The 23,618-nt window shown below is 44.0% G+C and overlaps 1 protein-coding gene across 1 annotated transcript in view; it reads right to left on the reverse strand.

The window, feature by feature from the left end:
* LOC103184770 (xenotropic and polytropic retrovirus receptor 1 homolog) overlaps positions 1 to 23,618 on the reverse strand; it is a 127,419-nt gene that overhangs the window by 26,716 nt on the left and 77,085 nt on the right. Inside the window, exons 5-12 of the mRNA XM_007902949.2 lie at positions 19,508 to 19,657; positions 19,044 to 19,127; positions 16,498 to 16,579; positions 15,225 to 15,266; positions 14,839 to 15,026; positions 14,407 to 14,586; positions 8,182 to 8,344; positions 5,364 to 5,552 (exon numbers count right to left, since the gene is read on the reverse strand). Coding sequence (XP_007901140.1) covers positions 5,364 to 5,552; positions 8,182 to 8,344; positions 14,407 to 14,586; positions 14,839 to 15,026; positions 15,225 to 15,266; positions 16,498 to 16,579; positions 19,044 to 19,127; positions 19,508 to 19,657 — 1,078 coding nt within the window. The remainder of the gene's footprint in view (positions 1 to 5,363; positions 5,553 to 8,181; positions 8,345 to 14,406; positions 14,587 to 14,838; positions 15,027 to 15,224; positions 15,267 to 16,497; positions 16,580 to 19,043; positions 19,128 to 19,507; positions 19,658 to 23,618) is intronic.

Genomic DNA, 23,618 nt, shown 5'->3' on the forward strand with positions numbered 1-23,618 from the left:
TGATATAGGAAGTCATCACGCCTTCAAGACGTCTCAAAGCGCTTCACAGAATATACTGTAAATTCAACTGACTGTATGTATATTTTGTGGGCGTTGATATGGCTCTAACAACAACAACAAAATTACATTTAGAGAGCGCCTTTCACGTTGGAAGGACGTCCCAAAGCGCTGAACAGTCAGATGTCAGGGCCCAAGCATGAAGGAGGGGTGGTGTAGGGATGAGGGAAGGCAGAGAGGTGGGAGGGAGACCAAAGGCACAGTCGAAGAGAAGGGTGGTGAGATTGGCCTTAAAGGATGCAAGGGAGGAAGTGAGGCGAAGGGACCGTGGGATGGAGTTCCAGAGTGTGGGGGCAGAGAGACTGAAAGGCCTGCCACCGGTAGGGCATGTCGGGCGGGAGACATGGGGCAGGCTGGAGCCTGATGAGTGGAGAAAGCTGGCAGGTTGGTAGGGAGTCAGCAGGTCAGAAAGGTAGGAAGGGGGCAAGGCCATGGATGGCCTTAAAGGTGAGGACGAGGATCTTGAACTCGATCCTCTGGGGGATGTGGAGCCAGTGGAGTCGGGCGAGGGTGGGAGTGATGGGGTCGCAGAGCCTGGTGCATGAGAGTACACGAGCTGCAGAATTTTGGATGATTTGCAGCTTGCAAAGGAACAAGAACAAGCTTCTCTGAACAGACAAAATCAACTGCCAGATTAGTCAGGAAAATGATGATGAAAACCTCTCTCCTCTAATAACATCCCATAATATCACCACAAAAAGCGAGAGAATGACCTGATCCCATCAATGCTGAGCAGATGAACACTAAGTATCTCTTCAAAATGAACATACTGGAGCAGCAGTGAAACAAGGCAATTAGTCAAATGAGCCTGGCTTACATTTACCGCTCGTGTGTGTTCACGTGAGTCATGCAGGAGATTGATGGAGCGGTGAGTGACAGGCTTTTTATTACTATTAAGTAACATGCGGGCGAGAGCACAGTAAACAATTCCTAAATCAAGCAAGCTTGTTGTGGTCAGTCACCAAAGAGATTTCGCTCCGAAGCCTTGATGAAAAAATCAGTTCTGATGACCTGTCTCCTTGGAGAGGAAGCATCTCATTATAATGAGAAATGTCTTACTACATCTTAAAAAGTACAGCCTAGAGATATTAATTCAAATGATTTAAAGCCAATGCCCACAAACTAAACTAAGTGGAAACTTCAATTCTAAATAATGTGGTTATTAAATTAATGTTAAAAAAATCCAGACCTTTAATGTCAGTGCCTCAATGGTCAGACCATGCGGATTCTCAGTCGCCCTCTTCACCGTATTTGTTCAAAGTAAGATAACTGGGCAAAAGAATTAATTGGACAGGAACCTTTGCCCCCCAACCCTCCACAAAGCAATGTGATGTGCAAATTCAGACTCTGAACGTTAGGAAACAGTATACAGCAGGAATATCATTTTAATGACTTGCTGGACAGAGGGGAGAGAGCGGACAGGTTGGTAGGGTTTTAGGAAATCACAGAAGTAGGATGGGGCAAGACTACCGAAAATTTTAAAGTTGAGGACAATGATTTTAAACTCAATCCTCTGGGGGACGGGGAGCCGGTGAAGCCAAGCAAACCATACAGAAACCAATGATTTGCAATATTCCTAACAAATTCTTTACTGTCCAGCGTGGACATGTAGTGCGATGTGGTTCCTCGGCCCCAGTACCTCATTGACAGGCCAGGTTTCACGTGGAAGCTGAGGAACACTGTAACATCAGTACTGCTGCTTGGGGCGAGATAATTTACACAGCACAGAGCAGAAACTCTGTATAGCTGAGCATCACCCCTGCTGCTGCACATCTGGACTGAGCCAAAACACATTGATTTCCTTTTGCCAGCTCCCTGGAAGAGCCCTCCTTTTAGGCTCACTCCTTTGTCCTTTTCCCCCAAACCCTGTGGTAGTTTTCTTTTTTAACTATGTCTAATTCCCACTTAAAAGCTATTCTTTTAAATTAACAAATCTATTAGTACACAAGATCCCAATTCAATAGTAACAATAGTCCTTGCATTTGGTATAGCGCCTTATCACGTCTTGAAGACGTTTCAAAGCGCTTCATAGAATATACTGTAAAGTAAATTTTTATATATATATACACACATACACGAAAGCACAGCAACATGAGTGAATTTGGTGCATAATGGGAGTTTGAAATCACTGAATAAATTAGCTCAGAGTTTAAATATTTAGGTTGGAAAGGGACGCTTTATCCTCTTTCAACCCTTCAATCCTGGTGATCACCCGGGGCCTCACCGTCTCGGACATCACCATCATTGATAAAGCCACCTCGGACCACCACTTCATCTCCCTCAACACCTCCATACCCCTTCCCTTTTCTTAACTCTCCACCATGACATACCGTCCGTGGAAAAAAAATTCCTCCCTCTCTCCTGCCCTGGAGTCATCTGAACTCCTACACCTCTGGCCCTCCCTGATCAATCTCCCCTCCTCACTCTCTTTTCTCCACAACTCCCTCGCCTCCATTCTGGACTCCCTTGGCCCCCTCACCTCCCAAACTGCCTCAAACTCCCATAAATCCCCCTGGTACACCAGCCATCTCTGTTCCCTCAAGGCACAAGTGCGAGCTGCCGAACGTGCCTGGACCAAATCCAAAATAATGGTCCATCGGCAGATTTGGTTTCACCACACCAAGACCTCCCGCTGCGCTCTTGCCTCCGCCAAATCCTCCTTCTACTCCAAGGTTATCTTGGAGGCAAAGGACAACCCCAGGCTTCTCTTTTTCACCGCAAACAGTCTCCTCCGTCCACTTTCCTGCGCCTCGCCCATCCTCTCCTCAACCTCCAACTGTGAGGAGATGCTGGACTTCCTCGAATCCAAAATCGAGGGGATAGGTTCAGCCACCTCTGCTCCGTCCACTGCCACCTCCACATCACCTCTCCCTCATGACCCACCCCCAACCATCCCCCCCTATACACCTTCGACCCTATCTCTCCCTCCTCCTTCACCACGATTGTTCGCAAACTCAAACTCACCACCTCCTCCCTCGATCCCATCCCCACTTATCTCCTCATCTCCCAGCTCCACCTTCTGGCACCTCTCCTGTCCAATGTCATCAACTTCTCCTTGTCCACCGGTTCAGTTCCCACCCCCCTAAAAACAACCATCATCACCACCATCCTGAAAAAAATCTTCCCTGGACCCATCACTCCTCTCCAGCTACCGCCCTATCTCTAACCTCCCATTCCTCTCCAAGGTCCTGGAATGAGTCGTCGAGTCCCAGCTCCGCTCCTTTCTTTCTCGCCATTCCCTCTTTGAACCCCTCCAATCCGCGCTGCTCATAGCACGGAAACAGCCCTGGTCAAAGTCACTAATGACATTCTGAACATCTGTGATCAGAGCTCCCTCTGCCTCTTTGTCCTCTTCGACCTCTCTGCTACCTTTGACACTGTCGACCACTCCATCCTCATACACTGCCTCTCCTCTTTACTTAATCTTTGCGGACCTGCCCTTGCCTGGTTCGATTCCGTTCTCTCTCACTGTCTCCACTTTGTTGCCTCTAACGGTTTCTCCTCCAGCTCCCGCACTGTCATGTCTGGCATCCCCCAGGGCTCTGTCCTTGGCCCTCTCCTTTTTAATACCTACATGCTCCCCCCGGTGACATCATCCGCAGACATTGGGTTAACTTCCATATGTACGAAGATGACACCCAACTCTATTGTTCTGCCTCCAACCTCAATTCCAGGACCACTGCTGTCTTGACAGACTGTCTGTCGGACATCAAGTCCTGGATGAGAGCAAATTTCCTACAGTTGAATGTGAACAAGACTGAGGCCCTCCTGATTGGCTCGTGCCAGTGCCTCTGCACCTCAGGCTCTGGCAGCATCAACCTCCATGGTTGCACACTTCAACTCACCAAGCCAGTCAGGAACCTAGGTGTCTTGTTCGACCCTCAACTCTCTTTTCTTCCCCACATCCAAGCCATGACTTTCTCTGCCTTCCCTCACCTCCGTAGCATCGCCCGACTCCGCCACTACCTCACCCCTCAGGCCGCTGAAACTCTTGTTCATGCCTTCATCACCTCCAGGCTCGACTATGCAAACGCCCTGCTTGTCGGCCTTCCCAACTCCTCCCTCCACAGACTACAGATAATCCAGAACTCTGCAGCCCGTGTCCTCTCCCGCGCCAAACTCCATGACCCCATCTCCCCCACTCTCGTCCAACTCCATTGGCTCCCTATCCTTCAGAGGATCCAGTTCCAAGATCCTGTTCCTCACCTACAAAGCCCTCCATGGCCTAGCCCCATCCTACCTCTGCGACCTCCTAAACCCCTACCAACCCGCCCGCTCAGCCGGCTTCGGCCTGCTCCACGTCACCCGACCCACCGGCCCCACCACTGGTGGGAGAGCCTTCAGCTACTCTGCCCCCAACCTCTGGAATACCATCCCCCAATCACTCTGCGTCGACCCTCCTTAGCCTCCTTCAAGTCCTGCCTCAAAACCCTCCTCTTCGACCATGCCATTGGTCATCCCCCTTCCCATCCCCTCCCTTCTCCTTCCCTGAGCCCTATAAGACACTATATAAATGTAATCTTGTTGTTGTTGTTCAGTCAATCTCACAGCTGTTTTAGAAAGCATGGCTCAAGTGAAAGGTTTGGGGAGGCAGAAATATTCAGCAGTTCAGCACGGTTTAAAACGTTATTCAGCATTGCAGTATTGCCCAGAGGAAACCTGCCGGTAAATTTCAACAAAAAGTGCTACACCTCATGATTATGAGCATGTACATTGACAAAGAAACCATACATCATTTGCATATCATTTAAAAGTGTTTTTTTAAAAACTAACATAGATTAAAAACATATTTGGATATGCCTTAGCCCCAATTTGAATTTTTAATCCCTAATATTGTTTGGCAACAAGACCATAAGAGGTAGCGGAGCATAAAATGTCAAGTTTGGACTTAACTTGGTCGCGTCACTCCGGTTTTGATAGCAAAATAGACTTTAGCCTACTGGCTGCCATTGTTTATCAGACATTTACACAGCCCTCAGTCTGATTCCACAGAACAACCGATGAAACAAATGCATCCTATCTAACCTGCCTCTAGGCACCAAACTGAAAGCATTTCAGGGCATCAAACACAGATTTTAGAGGTTGAGGATTCTAAGGAAACCAGAGAAACATGAGGAATTGAAAGGACATTAACCTGGATACAGAATGATGCCTGGGAAATGAGGAAATCAGTTTCTATTCCCTAAAAACGCAGTAAATCGTGTTGGCTGTCACTTCCGCTTCCATAAAGCACATTATCAAACCACTGCGTTATTCAAGCATGTCTCCCTGGCTTGTTTGGTCCATCTAATAAGGGAGACGCTTACCTTTGTGGGTCCTGTAGAGAGCGCCGAAGGCGACCGCGAAGAAGGTGGTGGAGTACTTGCCGGCATTGACAAGGTGAGGAAACGCCCGTTTGGTGTCACGGTAACGGCGCAGACATTGAGCGAAGCGCACCCATGCAGGCAGACACTGGACAACGGGTATTATTTCATAGCAGTAGCTGGAGCCCACACCTAGAACAGGCACAAAGGGCAAATCAGACATGGTGACAAATACACTTTACACTTACATAGTGCCTTTCATATCAGGAGGATAGCCCAAAGCACTGGACAAATTTCAGTGAACAACAACTACAACAAATTACATTTACACAGCGCCTTTGACATCGGGAGCTGGGGCTGGGATCAGGAGCGGTGGAGGACAGAGAGAATGGAGGTAAGGAGGGTGACTGGTCGAAGAGGAGAGTCTTGAAGGAGGAAAGGGAGGAAGCAAGAAGAAGGGACTGTGGGATGGAGTTCCAAAGAGTAGGGGCAGAGAGGCTGGAGGGCCGGGCAGGGGATGTGGAGCAGGTCTGAGCCTGCTGAGCAGAGGAAGAGGACGGGCTAATATGGTGTCAGCACCAGAGCTGAGGGTAGGAGCTGAAATGGGTGAGGAGAGGAAAGATGACTGAAAGAGAAACCAATACGAGTTACATTTTGAGGCACACCACAAAAGAGTAGAGGGACTAAATTAGAATCGCAGAATGATATTTTGACAAGGTGATGAGGCTCTGCATTGAATGCAAAGATTTATATTTATTATTGTGTATCCTAAAGTTAAATTCTCTGGCAATACTCACTGTATAGGATCGCACAAAGAATCAAAAGAGGCCATTATTATTATGTCACTGCTGGTACTAAGTCTCCCAGCAGAGCTGCTTGTTGTAAACCCACTGCCAAATCCTTCAATATTTTCAATTGTTTATTTATATGAAATGATTGCTGATCCGCCAACCTAGCAGTGCCTGAGACAAAAATGATACAAAAATACACCAAAATGCTGAGAACTCTTGGAACCAAAGAGTTGCATATGACAGGTTTCAACGGGGCTTGAGTAGAGACAGGCTACATGTAGCAGATCACAGAGCTGGGCAAGCAAACCTGGGAATGCTGTCCCATTATACCCAACCACTTATCTCACAGCAGAAAAATACCACCACCCACTCCATACCATTGTACCTTACACTACACAACACTGCACTTCTTCTGTTCAAGTATCAAGCTTAAACCTACTCCAATGCAACAAATCTGCTGTTAAGTGACTCATTATAGCTCCATAAAGTAGGTGCGAATGTGTTTTTGAAGCTTGGTGGATATAAATGTTTCACTGGAAGCAACATTTGAATGTAGATAGCGGTGAGTGAGACCAATGGGAACAAGATAATAGCAACATCACATTGAAAGGGGAAAATAAATTAAAATGACGGTATTCACTTGTTTAATATGCCCATTAAAAGCCAGAGCAGCGTTGCCAATTCTTCAGAGGAACCAGCTGCTGTGGTACGCCAGTGTTACGTTACATCATTGCTGAATCACCCCAAATAATAAACAGCATATCAACTGCTTTAAGCAGATAATGGCTGAGGGATGCAACACCTGATACTTCATATGCTTATATTCACAATCGATTTCCACAGATTCCTATTCTAGTTTGTTGAAGGTTTTCTATCCTCTGCAATCTGGCCACATGTGCAATTATGCAAATCCCCTTGGCTCCTCCAATTTGGAATAGATTATGTTTCGCAGAGAGAGAAGCCGAGCGTGAAATAACACTGCAAGCCTTGATATTTACATATCAAATTAGACTTTCTCATAGGTCAAGCTGGGAAAATTTGCATTTCGTATCCCAGAGTGGATTATCAGCAGCAAAGCAAAGGCTTGCTCCCATTTCCTATTTAGCGATTTAGGATGAATTTACCATTAAATACTACTCTCTTTTCCCCTTTTCAGGACTTGGTGGAATTTAGTCTCTTCATGGAATAAGTAATCCATAAATAAAGTCACTACACTTGACAGGAATTCCCTTTGAAGCACTTTGAGGCCTTTCGATATTAACTTTACAGCAAAGGCAAGAATTATTTATTCAGCCGACACAGGAGAGACAGCCTTTGTTTCAAAACACAACGGTTCAGAGCTGCAAGTCACTCAAGGGATATAGAGGATGTTAGACCCCACAGAGAGCAAAGCGTGATCTGTTTATGAATGCTGTTGCTAGACTGTGAGAGCCAGGACTACATTTGACTACATTTTGAGTAACGTCAGCACTGAGCAGGTCAGGTGCAGCACAGCAAAATGATTTGTTCTGACTCAACTCCACAAGCACTTTCTTCAAGACATCGGCCATCCTTCTGAGCGAGATTGCCAATAAGTGATCCATATCATTGCTGAGTTTCATTGTTGAGACGTTTATTCTACCAAATGGACAATACAATTTACATTTACACAGTGCTTTTCATGTCAGGAGGATAACCCAAAGCCCTAGACGATTCTGGTGGACACCCCTAGCTGAGGCTGGGAACTGACAGAGGTCGAAATGGACTTGAACATTGGGACACTGAAGCCAACTGAAGCTATTCCACCGTCACGGCAGCTCAGTCTAAGTACCTCAGTGTAAAACAGAGGAGCTTCCTCTGTGTAGCTCAGAATTAGAGTGATTTATCCATTGAGCTATTGGAAAAACCTCAGATTTTGAACATCATTACGGTGACACCCCCACTTCCATCTCCCTGTCCACTCACCTGTTCAGCAGGTGGCACTAGTTGCTGGAGATGAAGGTAAGGCCATCCAGAAACCATTACTATGACTGTACTATGCAGACAATTACCTGGAGAACAAACCAGTCCACTCCTGGTCCAGTTGAGCTCGAAGCTGTAAAAGCAGATCACGTACGCCAAGTCCATCAGGATCATAACCAGGCTGTTCAACTGGTCAGCCAGCCAGAAATCTGCAAACTCAACCTTATGGAATGGCGCTGTGAAGACTCTGAACTAGGAACAGAACAAAAACAACAATTACACAATATCAAAGCAGAGAAATCTCCCAACCTCAAGTGCAGATCCCTCACCCTCGCTCAGCACTGCCTCGCTCTTACTGATTGGATCTGTAGAGGTCGGAGGATCTTCCATTATCCACTGCCATTACATAATAAGCATCAAGGAATATGTGAAAAACAACAATCCAAGAACTAAACAACTAAATAGATGAGAAGATGAGTAACATTGCAAGTAGATGCAACCAACAAAGTCAGACTTTATAATTAGTATAAATATTTACTCTTTTGTAGTTACTGTGTACCAGTCTCCGTCAGTTGGTAGCACTTTCACCTCAGTCAGAAAGTGTGGGTTCAAGCCCTAGACCTGCTTAACCTCCAAACACAAGCTGGTTGAAGTGCACTGTAATGTTGGAAGTGGTATCCTTCGAATCAGACGTTAAATCAAGGTGCAACCTGCCTGTTTTGAGTGGGAAAATTACCTTCTATTTAAAGCGAGAAGGGAGTTTCTCCAGTTGTCTTGGCTAACAACCCACAAAATAAAATTGGTCATTCATTTCATGCCCATTTTTGCGATATTGTGTGTGCAAACTGGCTGTTGTGTTCAAACTGCCTACATAAATACAGTCACTCCACTTTACAGTGAATCATTTTGAGACTCCTCTTGATGTGAAAGGATGATTCTGAAACCTTTTATAGTGTTTTGTTCCTCTATCTGTGCAGCAGTTTGTTCCACATACCATCACTCTGCTAAAAAAAAATTATTTTGTTGTCCCTATTGTGGAGCAATGGGCCCCTCTTTCTTTCGCCGGAGACCTGTTGGTTAAAGAATGCCACTGGGAGAGAGCAAGAGCTGCCTATTCTGAACAGTGTGTGTAACTCAGGTACTAGTACCTGTAGCCACTTGAGTAGGGAGTTAAATGTTAGAGCAGAGGGAACTGTGGAATTGCGTCTTCAAGCATTTTTTTTGGGCAAGTTCAGAAGATTATTATAGAACTCAGAGCACTTTGTTGAAAATCCTTCAGGTCTTAAAATAGAAGATTTTAACCAAATACTTCAGAGGACTAAAAATAGGTTCTTCACCGCACACTAAATAAAGGTTTTAAATGCAATGTCACACAAGTGAAATGGTGACATCACCGTGTGTGGTGCAGATTGTGATTGCTCTCAGTGAAGGTATAGTCTCTAACTAAAGGAAATCCCTTTACAATATTGCATTTATAAGTGGTGCATGGTAAACGTGCATTTACACGTGGCTTGTGATAAACACGAGTTTACACATGGTGTGTGATGAACACCTGTATCTCGATGTAGCATTACCACGAACTTTCAGCAATGAATTGCCAGAATTTAAATAATGCTTGTTATCCTCAATTAACGAGCAAAGCTCCAGATAGAAGGTGAGCCTGACTGAGCCTGCCTACACCCAGATGATACACTTGTGCAGAGCAAGTGTTCATTAGAGCTGAGTGGTGATGCATACGACACAAGATGATGCCAGTTGTTTATCAACTCCCTTAATTTTCACACAATATGTCAGGACAAGAGCTCCTTTACACAAAGGCCCTGGAGGAAGTGCTATCTGCTAACCAAATCATTTCAATGCAACACAATCGACTGTTTGTGTATTTTTGTGGACTGATAAATTGTCTCTGACCAAACATATTACTGTAACTGAAGCACAGAGCAATGCTGAGCAGGCGGTGTGGAATTTGAGCTTTCTTTCGCAATGCAAGGGTACAGAGTGCTCAACTCATCCAATCATTAGCTTGTCAATCAGCCAGTCAGTTTCTGAATGTGCTTTCATTACCCTCCGCATTAGACTGGAGCCTGCTGGCAATGGCCTTTGAGAAAGCAATAAAAAAACGATCGAGTTCCTTTTATACCCTCCAGCACATCTTTTTTCATCAAACAGCCACAATGAGAATGATCCTCTGCAAAATACATTTTTATAGATTTCCAGCACTCTGCGCTGCTATTTAGAAATGAGATTGATCACAGAGAACCTAGGCAGTTCTCAGTCCAAGCCCATGGTATTTGAACAACGGCAGGCTTGATGTATATATCATATACACACACACACATATATAATATATATAGAGGATCATTCTGTGTTTGTGTGTGGAGGGAGTGACGAGGTAGTTGTGTGCCTGAATTTTTTTTTGGTTGTCAAGTGTCTGACACATGCGAAAACCCATCACCATGCTTAAACGTATCCAAACCAAACTGAGATTTCCATGCTACACATGGAAATTCCAGAGATATTGTTGGAATGGAATGTGCAATCTCTCCCTGAAGGGATGCATCCTGCTTATCTGATTCCGGAATGTATTAGGAGCAGCAACAACATTAACTTGCATTTATACAGCGCACGGCATCTCGGAACGCTTAATGTGGTGGAGCCCAATGCCGAGTTTAGAGGATCGTCTGTGATACATCCAAGATTCACTAGTTACAAATCTTATAATTGATAGAATAGATATTGAGAGACTGTTTCCTCTGGCGGGTGGGTCGGTACCAGAGGACATAGGTTTACGATAAGTGGCAAAAGAACCAGAGTGGAGACCAGGAGAAATATTTTTACCCTGATTCGTTACGATCTGGAATACACTGGCTGAAAGGGTGGTGGAAGATTCAATAGTAGCTTTCAAAAGGTATTTGATAAGAAAAAATTTGCAGGCCTATGGGACTATGGGAATGGGACTATTTGGATAGCTCTTCCAAAGATCCGGCACAGGCACAATGGGCCGAATAGCCTCTTTCTGTGCTATAACATTCTGTGGTTCTGTGAGTTAACCCCCAGGTCTTAGTTTGCAACAAACTAAGTGCCAAATAATAAGAATTTACAGCCTGCAATATCAGTTCACTTATCCCTCCCCCATCCCTCCACCTGAAAAAACAGAACAAATAAAATATATCAAAATATATTGCTGTTGCAAATGGTGATTGGCTTATTTCCTTGGGGTGCTGTCTTCTTTGAGGATGCTGCTTTGTATTAATTTGAGCACACATTCCCCCTCCAGGTAATTTCAACTCCATTGAATTTTAAAACATTTCTAATCAGCTAAGAAAATGTAACAGCAAATTATGATTGCAAACAGCCCTATTTTTATCCAAACTTCATTCAATTTAACAACTTTACAAAAGTCTCGAGAGGGTACAGAACTCCCACCTCCTTTGCCACATTACTTGATGCAAAGTCTAGTCAGCATCAAAAGCAGTGTGTCCGCAAAGTCCTGTTACCCCCATGTTTTTTTTCTACAGTGCCCTGAATAACAACTGAAATATGTGGAAGAATGATGATAATCGTATTTAGAAATATTTAATTATATTCAGTACAAGTGTTTAACTGTAGTTCGACATCCAAATGATTGGTGTGAGTGAGCGCCATCATTTTCATGGCAGAAAATTATCCAACGCCATGTTTGGTACCACATCTTCTGTAACATGGATGGAGTGACGAGGGCAAAATGCATCTCTTACAACTTGTTTCAGCTCCTCCGTAATGTCATATCACTATTTTGTAACAGGGGGTAACAGGACTTTGTGGACAACCTGTAAAAAGCTCTGAGGAGGATAAAAGAGTCGACAGTGAAAGAAAAAGAGCTCATAGCTCCATAATCAAGCAATAAAAGAAAATAAGATTTCTCTCTGTCACTGTTAACTGAAGGTGCAGCTTCTATTAAACCTCAGTGGATTTGGCTGCAGCAAAACTACTCATACACAGCTGTTAGATCTCAGCTGGTGGAGCACTAATTTCCCTGAAAATTACTTTCCTTTTTTCCCCAAAATCAATAGCCAGTATTGCAACTTGCTGTCTGTCCCCTGTGATCTCTCTCCTTTCAACCACTTGAGTGTTATGGCACTATTATGGGAAGGATTATAGGGAATGGAACATTACAGCTCTACAGTGTAACAAACACAGAGTGACTTGTCAGCGGTTGGGTTGCATGTTGGTTACTAAAAGCTGGCAAAGAAGCTAAATAATAATAACAATAATCCTTACATTTGATATAGCACCTTCCGTCAAAGCACTTCACAGGATATCCTGCAAAGTTAATTACTTTATTTTGTGGGTGAAACACAGCAGTCTATTGCGCATATCAGTGTCCCACAAACATTCATGGATTGTGTAACTACATTTCTAGGAGGGCTAGTTACTCCCGGAAAGGGATCCGTCAATCGACTAACAACCGGGTTCCTACTTACTGCTAGGTAAACAGAAGCGTATGGAGTAAGGAAACTTGTCTAAGGTTTTACCGCGCCTGGGAATAAAATCTGGGTCCTCTGGCTTGTGAGGAGAATACGCAAAATCTAATACAGTGATTATAGAAGTCTGGTTTTCAGACAAATCCAAAAACTTGGCTCGGGGGAGCCCAACCAGAGACCACATCTACTCAACTGGCTGGTGACCAGCTAGAGATTCCTTTACAATTTTGTATACATTGAAAACAATCTCTCTTGAAAAACTGAAGAGAAATTTCACCCTGGACTAGATTTGCAGCATCTCAGGGCATCAAGAATATGGACTCCCTAAAACGCTTCATAAATTTGGCTACAATGAGTTTTGAAGCCTCAACTCATCTTGCATCAAGCCCTAGCAAAAACTCCATCAGCCTTTGGATATAACATATTCGTTTCACTGAACCCAAAACTGATGGGAAGCAGTGAACAAAAGGGCACAACTTCAGGGCAAATGCAAAGGGCACCCTATTTCTTAATGAAGAGGAGAATGAACAGCTGAAACAGGTCACCAAGATGGTGATGAAGATACTGGCCCAGAAACAGGGCAGCTACATCACACAATCAGCCGTGAGGAGTTGACCAAGTTTATCTAGAGAATTGTCGGCCAGGAAACTCCCTTCACTTTTTAAATATTGTCATCTAAAACCTCAACAGGCAGACAGTTTCATAGAAAGCACTGCTAGCAATGCAGCACTCCCTCATGCTGCATTGAAGTGTCAGCCTCGACTGGGAGCTCAAAGTCCCACCATTGAGCTTGAACCTACAATCTTCTAGCCCAGAGGCAATTCCCTTCCTCTGGTCTTCATTCACACGTGACTCTCAACATTAATTGTCAACAGCTTGTTCAACAGTGGGAAGCTTCTCAGTCCAGCCAGATCTGATAGCCAAACACATTTGCCTTTCAGCAGGGTGATTCAAAGCAAGAACCCTGGCTAACTTTCCCTTTCCTAACCTCAGACCCAAACCTGACTGGCAGAGATCAGCTCACGAGCACGGATTGAAGATTGAGGTCTCTGGCTTGGTTTCAGTGTCTTGGGACATCCTCCCGACGTGAAAGGCGCCATACAAATGTAATCTTTTTGTTGTTGATGCAGAGGCATTGCCCTTTTAACCACTAGGCTATCAGGGAATCCTAACACTTTGTCTCAGAGGTTATGATAGATCAAAGTATATTGAGGAATTCATCGCTTCAATCCTGTGGCTCTCAAAGGTGCAGTGCATTCTGCTTTTTATGAACTATACAAAATAACAATTGCTTTTGCAGGATGGATACAATGAGTTTGAATATGTAGAACCTGCTTTCTCTGATGAGATGACCCAGCAAGCAACACAACTGTGTCTTTTTAATGTATCAAACCAGCTGTAAGGCTGGTCTGTGAGCAACTGCCTCCATTCAGACATGGTGTGATGAATAATGCCTCAGTGAATGATCTGAGAAGCACAGAATTTATTTAATTCAGCAATAAACTAAAGCACACATGATGTACAATATAAACTACATGCTGTGATAGCCACAAATGACAGCTGTTGATAAATGTATTGGTTTTCTATGGTTTTCAATTTTGATTCTATTGAAAGTTAATGAATAAAACAGCTTATTTACAATACAGCTCCCATTAAATCAAGACAATCCTCCTTTACTGGGTTCAGCATGATTAGTTCACATAAATTTGTTATAACAGGAAACATTTCTGTAACAAGGTGTAATGTTGATTCAGTGCTGGATGTGTGTGTGAAAGAGAGAGAGAAAGGTTACATTTCACTCTTCACTTCACTCACTTGCTGGTTAAGATGGACAAACACGACTGGACTTACCAGAAGTTTTAGGAGCCAGAACCTGGACTTGTAGTAACAGGTTTTGGTGGGATTAATCAGGAACAGCAACATGAACCCGTACAGGGCGAGAGGATTGATTTGCATTGGAATCGTGGTGAATGGGTCAAACAAACAGAACAAAAGACTCAATCCCCACAGCACTCCTAGGAAGCCAGCAATCTGAAAATAAATCAGAAGAAAACCTTCAGAAGAGCAAAATTAGAGAGAACTTGGGGAGGAAGGTCCTTTTCAAGCAATTTGGATGAACTCTGAAGTCGTGGGGTGATATATTTATTATGAACTTGGTATTCCCTTGGAGGGCTAATTTTTAATGAAACTCAGTACAATATGCACTTAATGCAGCTCAGAGCCACAAAAGGCTTAACACTTTCAGTGACTGGTTGCAGTTTGCTTGAACCTGTAGCGACTGACCTCAAAGAGATGCTGATGGGACAGGTTGTTCCTGGGATTGAGTTCGAAGATCAGCACGTGGTTCACTCCGGCCTGCCGCCAACCGTAGGTATTGATGCCGAGCAGAAAGAGGAACTCAATCAGGAGAAATCCACCTCGGTAAATATGCACCATGGGCCGGTAGTCGGAAGAATTGTTTTTAGTCACTCCTGGGAGATGGGCAAGGACAAAAAGTATCTCCGGATTAGACACAAAGCCCACATGTTGAACGTACATAAATTTGTGATGGGTTTGTTATTAATAATATGCATAATAATATTTGTATTACCATATCTAATTTATCTTTATCATAATTGCCTTTGCTAATAAACTTTACTACACCATTACGGTTTTTGTTGAGTCCTTACCATTCAAACAGAGGAGGTTCCCAACAGCAGAGAGAAGAGCCACTATAACAGAACAACCACCAGTCAGTTGACCACATGCAAATAATTTCATCATCACAATAAGCTCAGTCTCTGTTGGTAACTTACTCTTTTTAAAAAAAAATCTCACAAAGCAGGGAGAGGCTGAATGCCCTGAATTTATCAGCTTCTATTTTGGCTTCATTGACACTTTCCATGAATAACTCCACAGGGAAAGTTAAGTCACTCTATCTGCGACCAAAATCATAATCAGCATTTTGAGTCTGCAGATAAAAGTAGTCTCTAAGCCTCCATTTTTTTAAAAAAAGAGAAAATACACAGCATAAATCAATAGTTTTTAGCTTCCAGCACTTCTGCCCTTTACGCAGGGCAGCGTCTTGGAGCACTAAAGCATCTCAGTACTCTGCGTGAAGGGTGCTATATAAATGCAAGTTTTTGCTGTTGTAGTCTCAGGATCAATAGTGGAATCCCATAGACAAAGCAGAAAGCATACTCGCACTTTGGGTTTGGTTATAATTGATTGTGTTTGGATGAATGTGGTTTTGGTGGGTTTCACATAATCAAAGCTATTCAAATTGAGCAAAGCCCTGAGCAAAATAAGTCGGGGGGGGGGGGCTGGCCGGGTCTTTCTGTCTTGAAGGAAGAGTCGGGGAGGATCTGAAAAAAGCTTTGGTCACTCAATTCACAACCGTTTGTGGGACACTGGCTGCCACATTTCGCCCACAAATATACAGTCAATCCACTTTACAGTATAGTTTATGAAGTTTCGAGATGTCTCAACGACATAATAAGGCACTATTATTATAGTGAGTGAGGAGAGAGGAGGTCAGAGAGGTGGGGGTGCAGAGGAGTGGAGGGATTTGAAGACATGGGTGAGGATTTTGAAGTCGATCCTCTCTGGGACAGGCAGCCAGTGTGGGGTAATCGGGGAGTGGAGTTTGGTGCGGGTAAGAATGAGGGCGGCAGAGTTCTGGATGACCTGGATTTTATGAATGGTAGTGGAGCGGAGACCGGCGGGGAGGGCATTTGAATAGTCCATCCACAAGGTGACAAAGGCATGGACCAGGGTTTCAGCGTTTTTTGGAGTGAGGTATTGGCGGAGACAGGCGATGTCGGAGGTGGGAGAAAGCGGTGCTGGTGAGGGACCGGATGTGAGGGAGGAAGGATAATTGGGGGTCGAACTTGACGCCTAGGTCGCGTACGGGTTCGGAGAGTTTTAGGGGGAGTCGAACTGGTACCCACAGTCACACCTTACCTTGATAGATAAGAGCAGCGACAAACACCACAAAAATTCCAAAGTACATCCCCACCCTGAATGTGGTCCAGGCTGGGGCTGGCTGTAAAACAGATACCAGAGTTAGATTCTGACAGCATGGTGACAAACGTGCATGGACATAAACCTCAGTGACCATGAGCTAACTCTGCTTTCTGAAGGCAAGGGATGACTCCATTCTGTTCAACACATGCAAGAAGCCACTCACTGAAGTCGCAACAGACGCACAGAAACAGCAGCAAAACAGACCATTCAGCCTAACTGTCCCTGCTGGTGTATATACTCTACTCTATCCATCCTCCCCCCAACACACACACATCATCTAGGACTCTCTCCAGATACACATTTCCTTCTCTCTTGTGTATGCAACATGTTTCATCTTAAATCTATTGATGTTTCCTGCTTCAACCGCATGCAGCGAGTTCCACATTCTTACCACCATCTGTGTAAAGTTCCACCTACACTCGCTTTATTGTAATTGTATTGCCTCTTTATTGCTCCAAGACGTTACCTGTGTGATAGGCGCCATAAAGAAAGATGAAAGTTGTTGCATTGCAATGTCAGTTGCAGGAAATCCTGTGTACAACTATTAAACCACCCCAACTGTTTGTAGGTTTAGGTTGATAACATAACATGAGCAGGAGTAGGCCATTCGGCCCTTCGAGCCTGCCCTGCCATTCAATCATGGCTGATCTTCTAATCTAACTCCAGCTAATAACCTGACCCTGCCTTATCCCCATATCCCTTAATACCTTTTGCAATAAGAAATCTATCTATCTCAGTCTTGAATATGTTCAAAGACTGAGCGTCAACAGCCTTTGGGCTAGCGAGTTCCATACATTCACCACCCTTTGAGTAAAGAGGTTCTTCCTCAATTCAGTGCGAAAGGGCTGGGATGATTTTAAGGTTGTGACCCCTGGTTTTCGTTTCTCCAACCAGGGGAAACAATTCATAGATTCATAGAATGTTACGGCACAGAAGGAGGCCATTCGGCCCATCGAGCCTGTGCCGGCTCTTTGACAGAGCAAGTCGCTTTCACTAACCCCAATCACCAGCTTTCTCCCCATAACCCTGCAAACCTGTCTTCCCCAGATACCTATCCAGTTCTCTCTTAAAAGCTGTTATCGAATCGGACTTCACTACCCTTTCGGGCAGATCATTCCAAATTCGAATAACTCGCTGCATGAAAAAATTTCTTCTAACCTCCCCTCTGCTTCTTTTGGTAGATATCTTAAGACTGTGACCACAGGTCACAGACACACCTACCAGCGGAAACAGCTTTTCCTTATCTTGCCTATCGAGATATAATCTTGAAAACCTCTATCAGGTCCCCACATAACCTTCTCTGCTCTAATGGGAAAAGTCATAACTTCTTCAGCCTGTCCTCATAGCTAAGGTTCCCCATTCCTGGTAGCCTTCTCGCAAATCTCCTCTGCACCCTTTCCAGTGCCTTAATGTCCTTCCTGAAGTAAGGTGCCCAGAACTGGATGCAGTACTCCAGCTGAGGCCTAACCAGTGTTTTGTATAGATTAACCATAACCTCCCTACTCTTATACTCTATGCACCTACTAATAAAGCTCAGTACACCGAATGTCTTTTTTACTGCCTTATCTACCTGCTCCACTACCTTTAATGATTCGCTTACGTGAACACCCAGATCTCTCTGTACATTCGCCCCCTTAAGATTGAGCTACCAAGTCTATATTGCCTCCTATCATTTTGCCTACCTAAGTGTATCACCTCACTCATTTCCCACTATCTACTCTATCATGCCCTTTGTTGATCTTATAGGTTTCTATAAGATCCCCTCTAATTCTTCTATATTCTAGAGAATATAGGCCCAAATTGGTCAGCCTATCCTCGTAACTCATCACCTTCATCCCTGGTACTAACATAGTAAATCTACGCTGCAGTAAATCTACTGAACACTACCTTGGATTTACAAGTAATTTACTTTTTCTGGTCTGTGTAAAGACTTGAAGGGCCAAATGGCACAGGCAGTTAAAACAACAGTCTGCAATACAAGGATTGGGAAGAGATAGAGTCCAACAGTGCGAGACGTGCAGATTAACCAATATGTGACACAGAAGGGAATAGAGGAGCATGATGGATGGGGGGGAATTAAAAACGTTGGAGGCTCATATGGAACATAGGCTAGTTGAGCTGAATTGTCAGTATAGTCTACATCAGCGTGGTCCAACAGGCAGCCCAGCAGATGATGTTATACAGCCTGAGAGAGTGGACCAGGGAGGGCAGCTGTCAGCACAATCGGCCTGTGGACATTTTGAGCAAACAGCCGAGGCACCCAAACAGTTGGACCGACCTGGTCTTTGTAATTTTGATATAATAGACAGTCAGTAACATAGGAAAGTGGCTGGGAAGCAGATACCAAGTTTGACAATGCAAAAGAGCTGGATTATCAGTACCGAAACTGTTCTGTGTGGCTTGGCTTCACACTTATAACATTTAACCGGAACCTTCAATAAATTGAGAAGGCGCTACTCTAAATGGTCAGAAACACAACTAACCTGAGCAGCTCCGAGAGGCGGTACTCGTAACCTCTTCATAGCTTTCTGTCGGTCACCTTCTTCCAACTCCATGGTGACAAGTGTCTAACAAGAAATCACACGATTTAGAATCCAGATAGACGACATCGCGGTTGTAATGATAGAAACAGAATTACATTAACATATGAAATATAACCATCAGAATAAAAGCAATAGGATTTAGGGCAATAATAAGTCCCAGAGGAAGATTCATCCCATAGTCCCTTCAACTCGCTCTTTCCCTCCCCTCCTACAAGGTGCGCCTCAAGACTGCGCTTTCATCCATCTTTACCCCCTTCACCCCACTCCCCATCCCCTCGGCCCAAACCTTGGACTGTCCAGCACCTTGGGACGTCCTCCTGATGTGAAAGGAGCTAGATTAATGTAAATTTGTTGACACTGAACCAGAGCTGCACACCTCAGTTATGAGGTTGTGTGGGTCTTACTTCGGTCTCAGTGATGAGTTGAGTGATTTTTTTGCAGGTGTAGAAGGGAGCCACCTCCACATGAGCCACTCGCCAGTCAGCCCCCCGACTCGTCTCCAGCATCTTATCATGTTTCTTCAGGATCTTTCGGAAACCGGTGAAATTCAGATTCTGAAAAAAAGACACAAACCAGACCGTTAATCTTTAATATGTTCTGCAAGCTATTAATTTCTAGTCTATCACTGCGGAGCACACTGGGGCTACTCACAGGTTACATTCACACCATTAGCTTGCCGTTATGTAATGCACCCTCTCCTCTCATTCTCTACCCCCTTGCTTGATGCAAGACACCAGACCCTACATGAAGCTTCCTTCAGCCTTTGCTGTAATGCTCCTAGTTTTCAATACAAGTCAAACCTCTCCCTTGACTCCCTTTCCCTGCCAAATCACATCTGTTCCCGACTCCTCTCAAGTGTCTCCCACTCACTCTCTTTGTCCCTCCATGAAGCATGTCCATTGCTGCTCTATTAACAGCACAAGGACTGCTCTGTGTAACTGCTGTTCACTATCTAATGCAAAGCTCCTCCTTATCTGAACCACAACACAGAAGACTTACTCAGGGCTTTGATCAGGAATCTCAAGCGGTTTCCATAAACTAGCTTAGGAAAAGCCTTAGTATTTTCATTCCTCATGGTTTGAGCCCATGAATCCCAGTGCAATTTCCTGTGAAATGCTTTGAGGCTTTAAAAAATAGTAAGTATTTGCTTCTGATGTCTCGCCTGACACGTCTGGACGTTATTTCAAAACGCTTCATAGGATTTACTGTAAAGTGTAGTGACTATGTATATTATAGGTGAAAACGTGTCAGCCAATTTGCGAATAGCAATGTCCCACAGACTGACAAGAAGTGAATGACCTATTTAATCTAGGGATTATTGACTAGAACACCCTTCTTATTTCAAAATGGGATCTTTAACATTCACCTGAACATACAGATTCTCAGTTTAACTTCTCATCCAAAGGATAGTACCTCCAACATTACAGCACTTCCCCAGCACTGCACAAGGGTCACCAGAAAGCAATGGTGGCCGTCCACTGAGGCCACCAAAAAAATGTGTTTGAGGACCAATGGCTAAGGCTATGTGAGTTCAGTCACAACGTAAGGCTTGAACCTACAACTCAGACAGAAGAGTGCTACCAACTGAGCCAGGCTGACGCCAATTATAATGTCTATTATTAGCTTAGCTACAAAATAGCTACTACATATTACAGCAAGTATGTGTATGACAACTTCCTGACGTGGAAGGCCCTACATCAAGTGCAAGGATTTTTAAAATAAAATCCTATCTCTTTGGCCAACACACTTGAATTCTCTTTGCACTTCTCCCTGCTCCTTACTTACCGTCTCTGTGAAGGGCTTCAAGATGTTCATCCTTCGTGACAAGGACAAGTAATTGTTGTGGAAATTAAACTGCCAAACATTCTGCTGCATACATAACACTAAACTTAATTACTTTTCATTTTTAGTTTAGGGTTATTGTCCAAGTAATGTCTTTTTAATAATATCTATTAATATGGGAGCCTGCAGAGAATTAATCTGCTTTTGGAGTCCCAGTAGCACAAGCAATGTTATTGCAGGCATTACATTGCCATAATAACCTTTTGTTCCACAGGAACCTCTAACCAGCCATTTCCAATCACACCACGTCTTTGCTTCTCCATAACATACTGCTGTATTTTGAAAGTGAAAATCCTTTCAGATAGAATAACAGACTGCAACACTAACAGAAGCCTTTGTACTCTTTTCTATAACATCTTCCCCATGTCACAAAGATTAAGATCCTGAGGAGTGGTCATTTTTACAAGACTACAATGGGGACATGAATGCGATCGATGTTCTGGAAAGAAAGAATTCTATAGTGCCTATGCTGTAGAAATGTTTCACACTAATAAAAGTGACTGTTTTTGTAGGCAAATGCATCAGGCAGTTTGCTCAAAGAAAAATCCCACAAGTAGGTGAAAGACCAATTTATCAGGAGGATTAGTGGCCAGGTAACTGGGAGAAATTCCTTTTTTTAAATATCCAAAAAAAGTGCCAATATTGGAGGACAGGCAGATGGGATTTAGTTTAACATCTAAGCAAAAGATGTTAAACCAGATCCCATGTTGACACTACTGCTCGAAATTGCAGCACTCCCCCAGTACTGCACTAGAGTTTTAGCCTAGGTTGTGAACTCAAGAGAAAAAACCCACAACCTTCTGTTCTAGGGAGCGAGAGTACCAGCAAATGGAACCAGGCTGACCTAGGTAATAATTTTCATGCCATGTAAATAAAAAAACAATTTATATAATTGCTTGGTTTGCAGAAAGTATTAAACGCAGATTGAGGTAGCTGAATCACACATGCTATTTAATATTCCAAATGCAGTGTTCTGCAGATCTGCACTGAATTGGCAAACAATTATAAAATGGAGGGCAGGCCATCAATTGCGCTGAGCTCAGAGAAGTCAGACATTGAAAATTCACAGACGTAAATAAATAGAATGGGCACATCCGCAGATCTAGAAAATACATCAAATCAAAGTGATACCACTTCAGTGAGGTGAAATGGGCCATACTCTATCTGGGAGGGACTACTTCACTAAGGCTAGGGAAATCCCTTTGAGTTTATCAAATTATTCAGGAAATCAGAAATTGAAACTAGAGAGAATTTGCAGAAATTAACAACGGAATTATTGACACACAGAAAAGCTGGAAAACAAAAGGATCACACGTCTCTTTGACTCAGATGTGCATTGTCAGTGGTGTCATCGTTTGGACATTAAACCGAGGACCCGTCCGTCTCTGCCTGTTCAGGTGGACTTTTAGGATCCCATGGATAATAATAATCTTTGCATTTAGCATAGTGCCTTTTCACATCAGCGGTTTCACATAAGCGTTTCATAGGATTTACTGTAGTGTAGTGACTGTGTGTTTTGTGGGCAAACAGCAATATCCCACAAACAGCCATGGAATGAAAGACCAATTTTATCTCGGAGATTGCTGACCCGGACACCAATAGAGAGAAACTCCTTTCTCTTTTCAAATATTAAAATCATGAGATTTTCTGAACAGGCAGATGGGGGCCTTGGTTTAACATCTTGTCTGAAAGACGACACCTCCCACAAAGCAATACTCCCCAGTGCTGCATTGGAGTGTCAGCTTAGACACGTTCCAAGTCCTGAAATGGGTCTGGAATCCACAACTTTCTGACTCAGAGTAAGAGTGTTCCCAACCGTGCCAGCCTCAAAACAGAGAGTAAGTCGTTTCTCCCAGTGTTCTGGCCAATATCCCCTTATTAAAACTGGGATTCCCTTCTTAGCAGTTTGTGGGACTTTGCTGTGTGCATCAGGTTCGATCACAAGTTATCCTGTCTCCCCCACATCTGGTCCCTCGCCAGGACCGCTTTCCTCCATCTCCGCGACATTGTCCATCTCTGACAATACCTCTCTCCACAAGCTGCCGAAACCCTTGCCCGCCTTCGTCACCTCTTGGATGCAGTACTCAACGCCCTACTCGGCGGTCTCCCCTCCTCCATTACGGTCAATTCACTTTACAGTATATTCTTTAAAGTGCTTTGAGACATCTAGAAGATGTGAAAAGCGCTATATCAAATGCAAGGATTATTATTATTCACAAAATTCAACTCATCCAAAACTCTGCCTCCCGCATTCTCACCCACATTAAACTCCACACCCCGATTACCCCAGTCCTTGCAAACTCCATTGGCTCTCTGTCACAGAGCGGAGATCTTTAAGATCTTAAAGGATCTTTAAGATCCTCACTCATGCCCCCTCTTTCCTCATTTTCAGGTTGTGCCTGAAGACCTTCCTCTTCGACAGCGCCTATGGTACCTTCCCCCTCCCCCTGGTTCAGCATCGGGCTCTGACAATATTAAGCGCTCAGAGAAGGTGCCCGGCACGGAGGGGCTATATGAATGCAAGTTGTTGTTGTGTGCAAACTGGGTGACGGGCTTGCCTACAAAATACAGTCACTACATTTTACAGTACAAGCTGTGCAGCATGGATTACGTGTTACAGTAAATCTTGTAAATACAAGGATTATTAATATGGTTAAGGTAAGGAACAACGTT

This window comes from Callorhinchus milii, unplaced genomic scaffold, assembly GCF_018977255.1.
Source record: "Callorhinchus milii isolate IMCB2004 unplaced genomic scaffold, IMCB_Cmil_1.0 Scaffold5, whole genome shotgun sequence".
NCBI classification, from domain to species: domain Eukaryota; kingdom Metazoa; phylum Chordata; class Chondrichthyes; order Chimaeriformes; family Callorhinchidae; genus Callorhinchus; species Callorhinchus milii.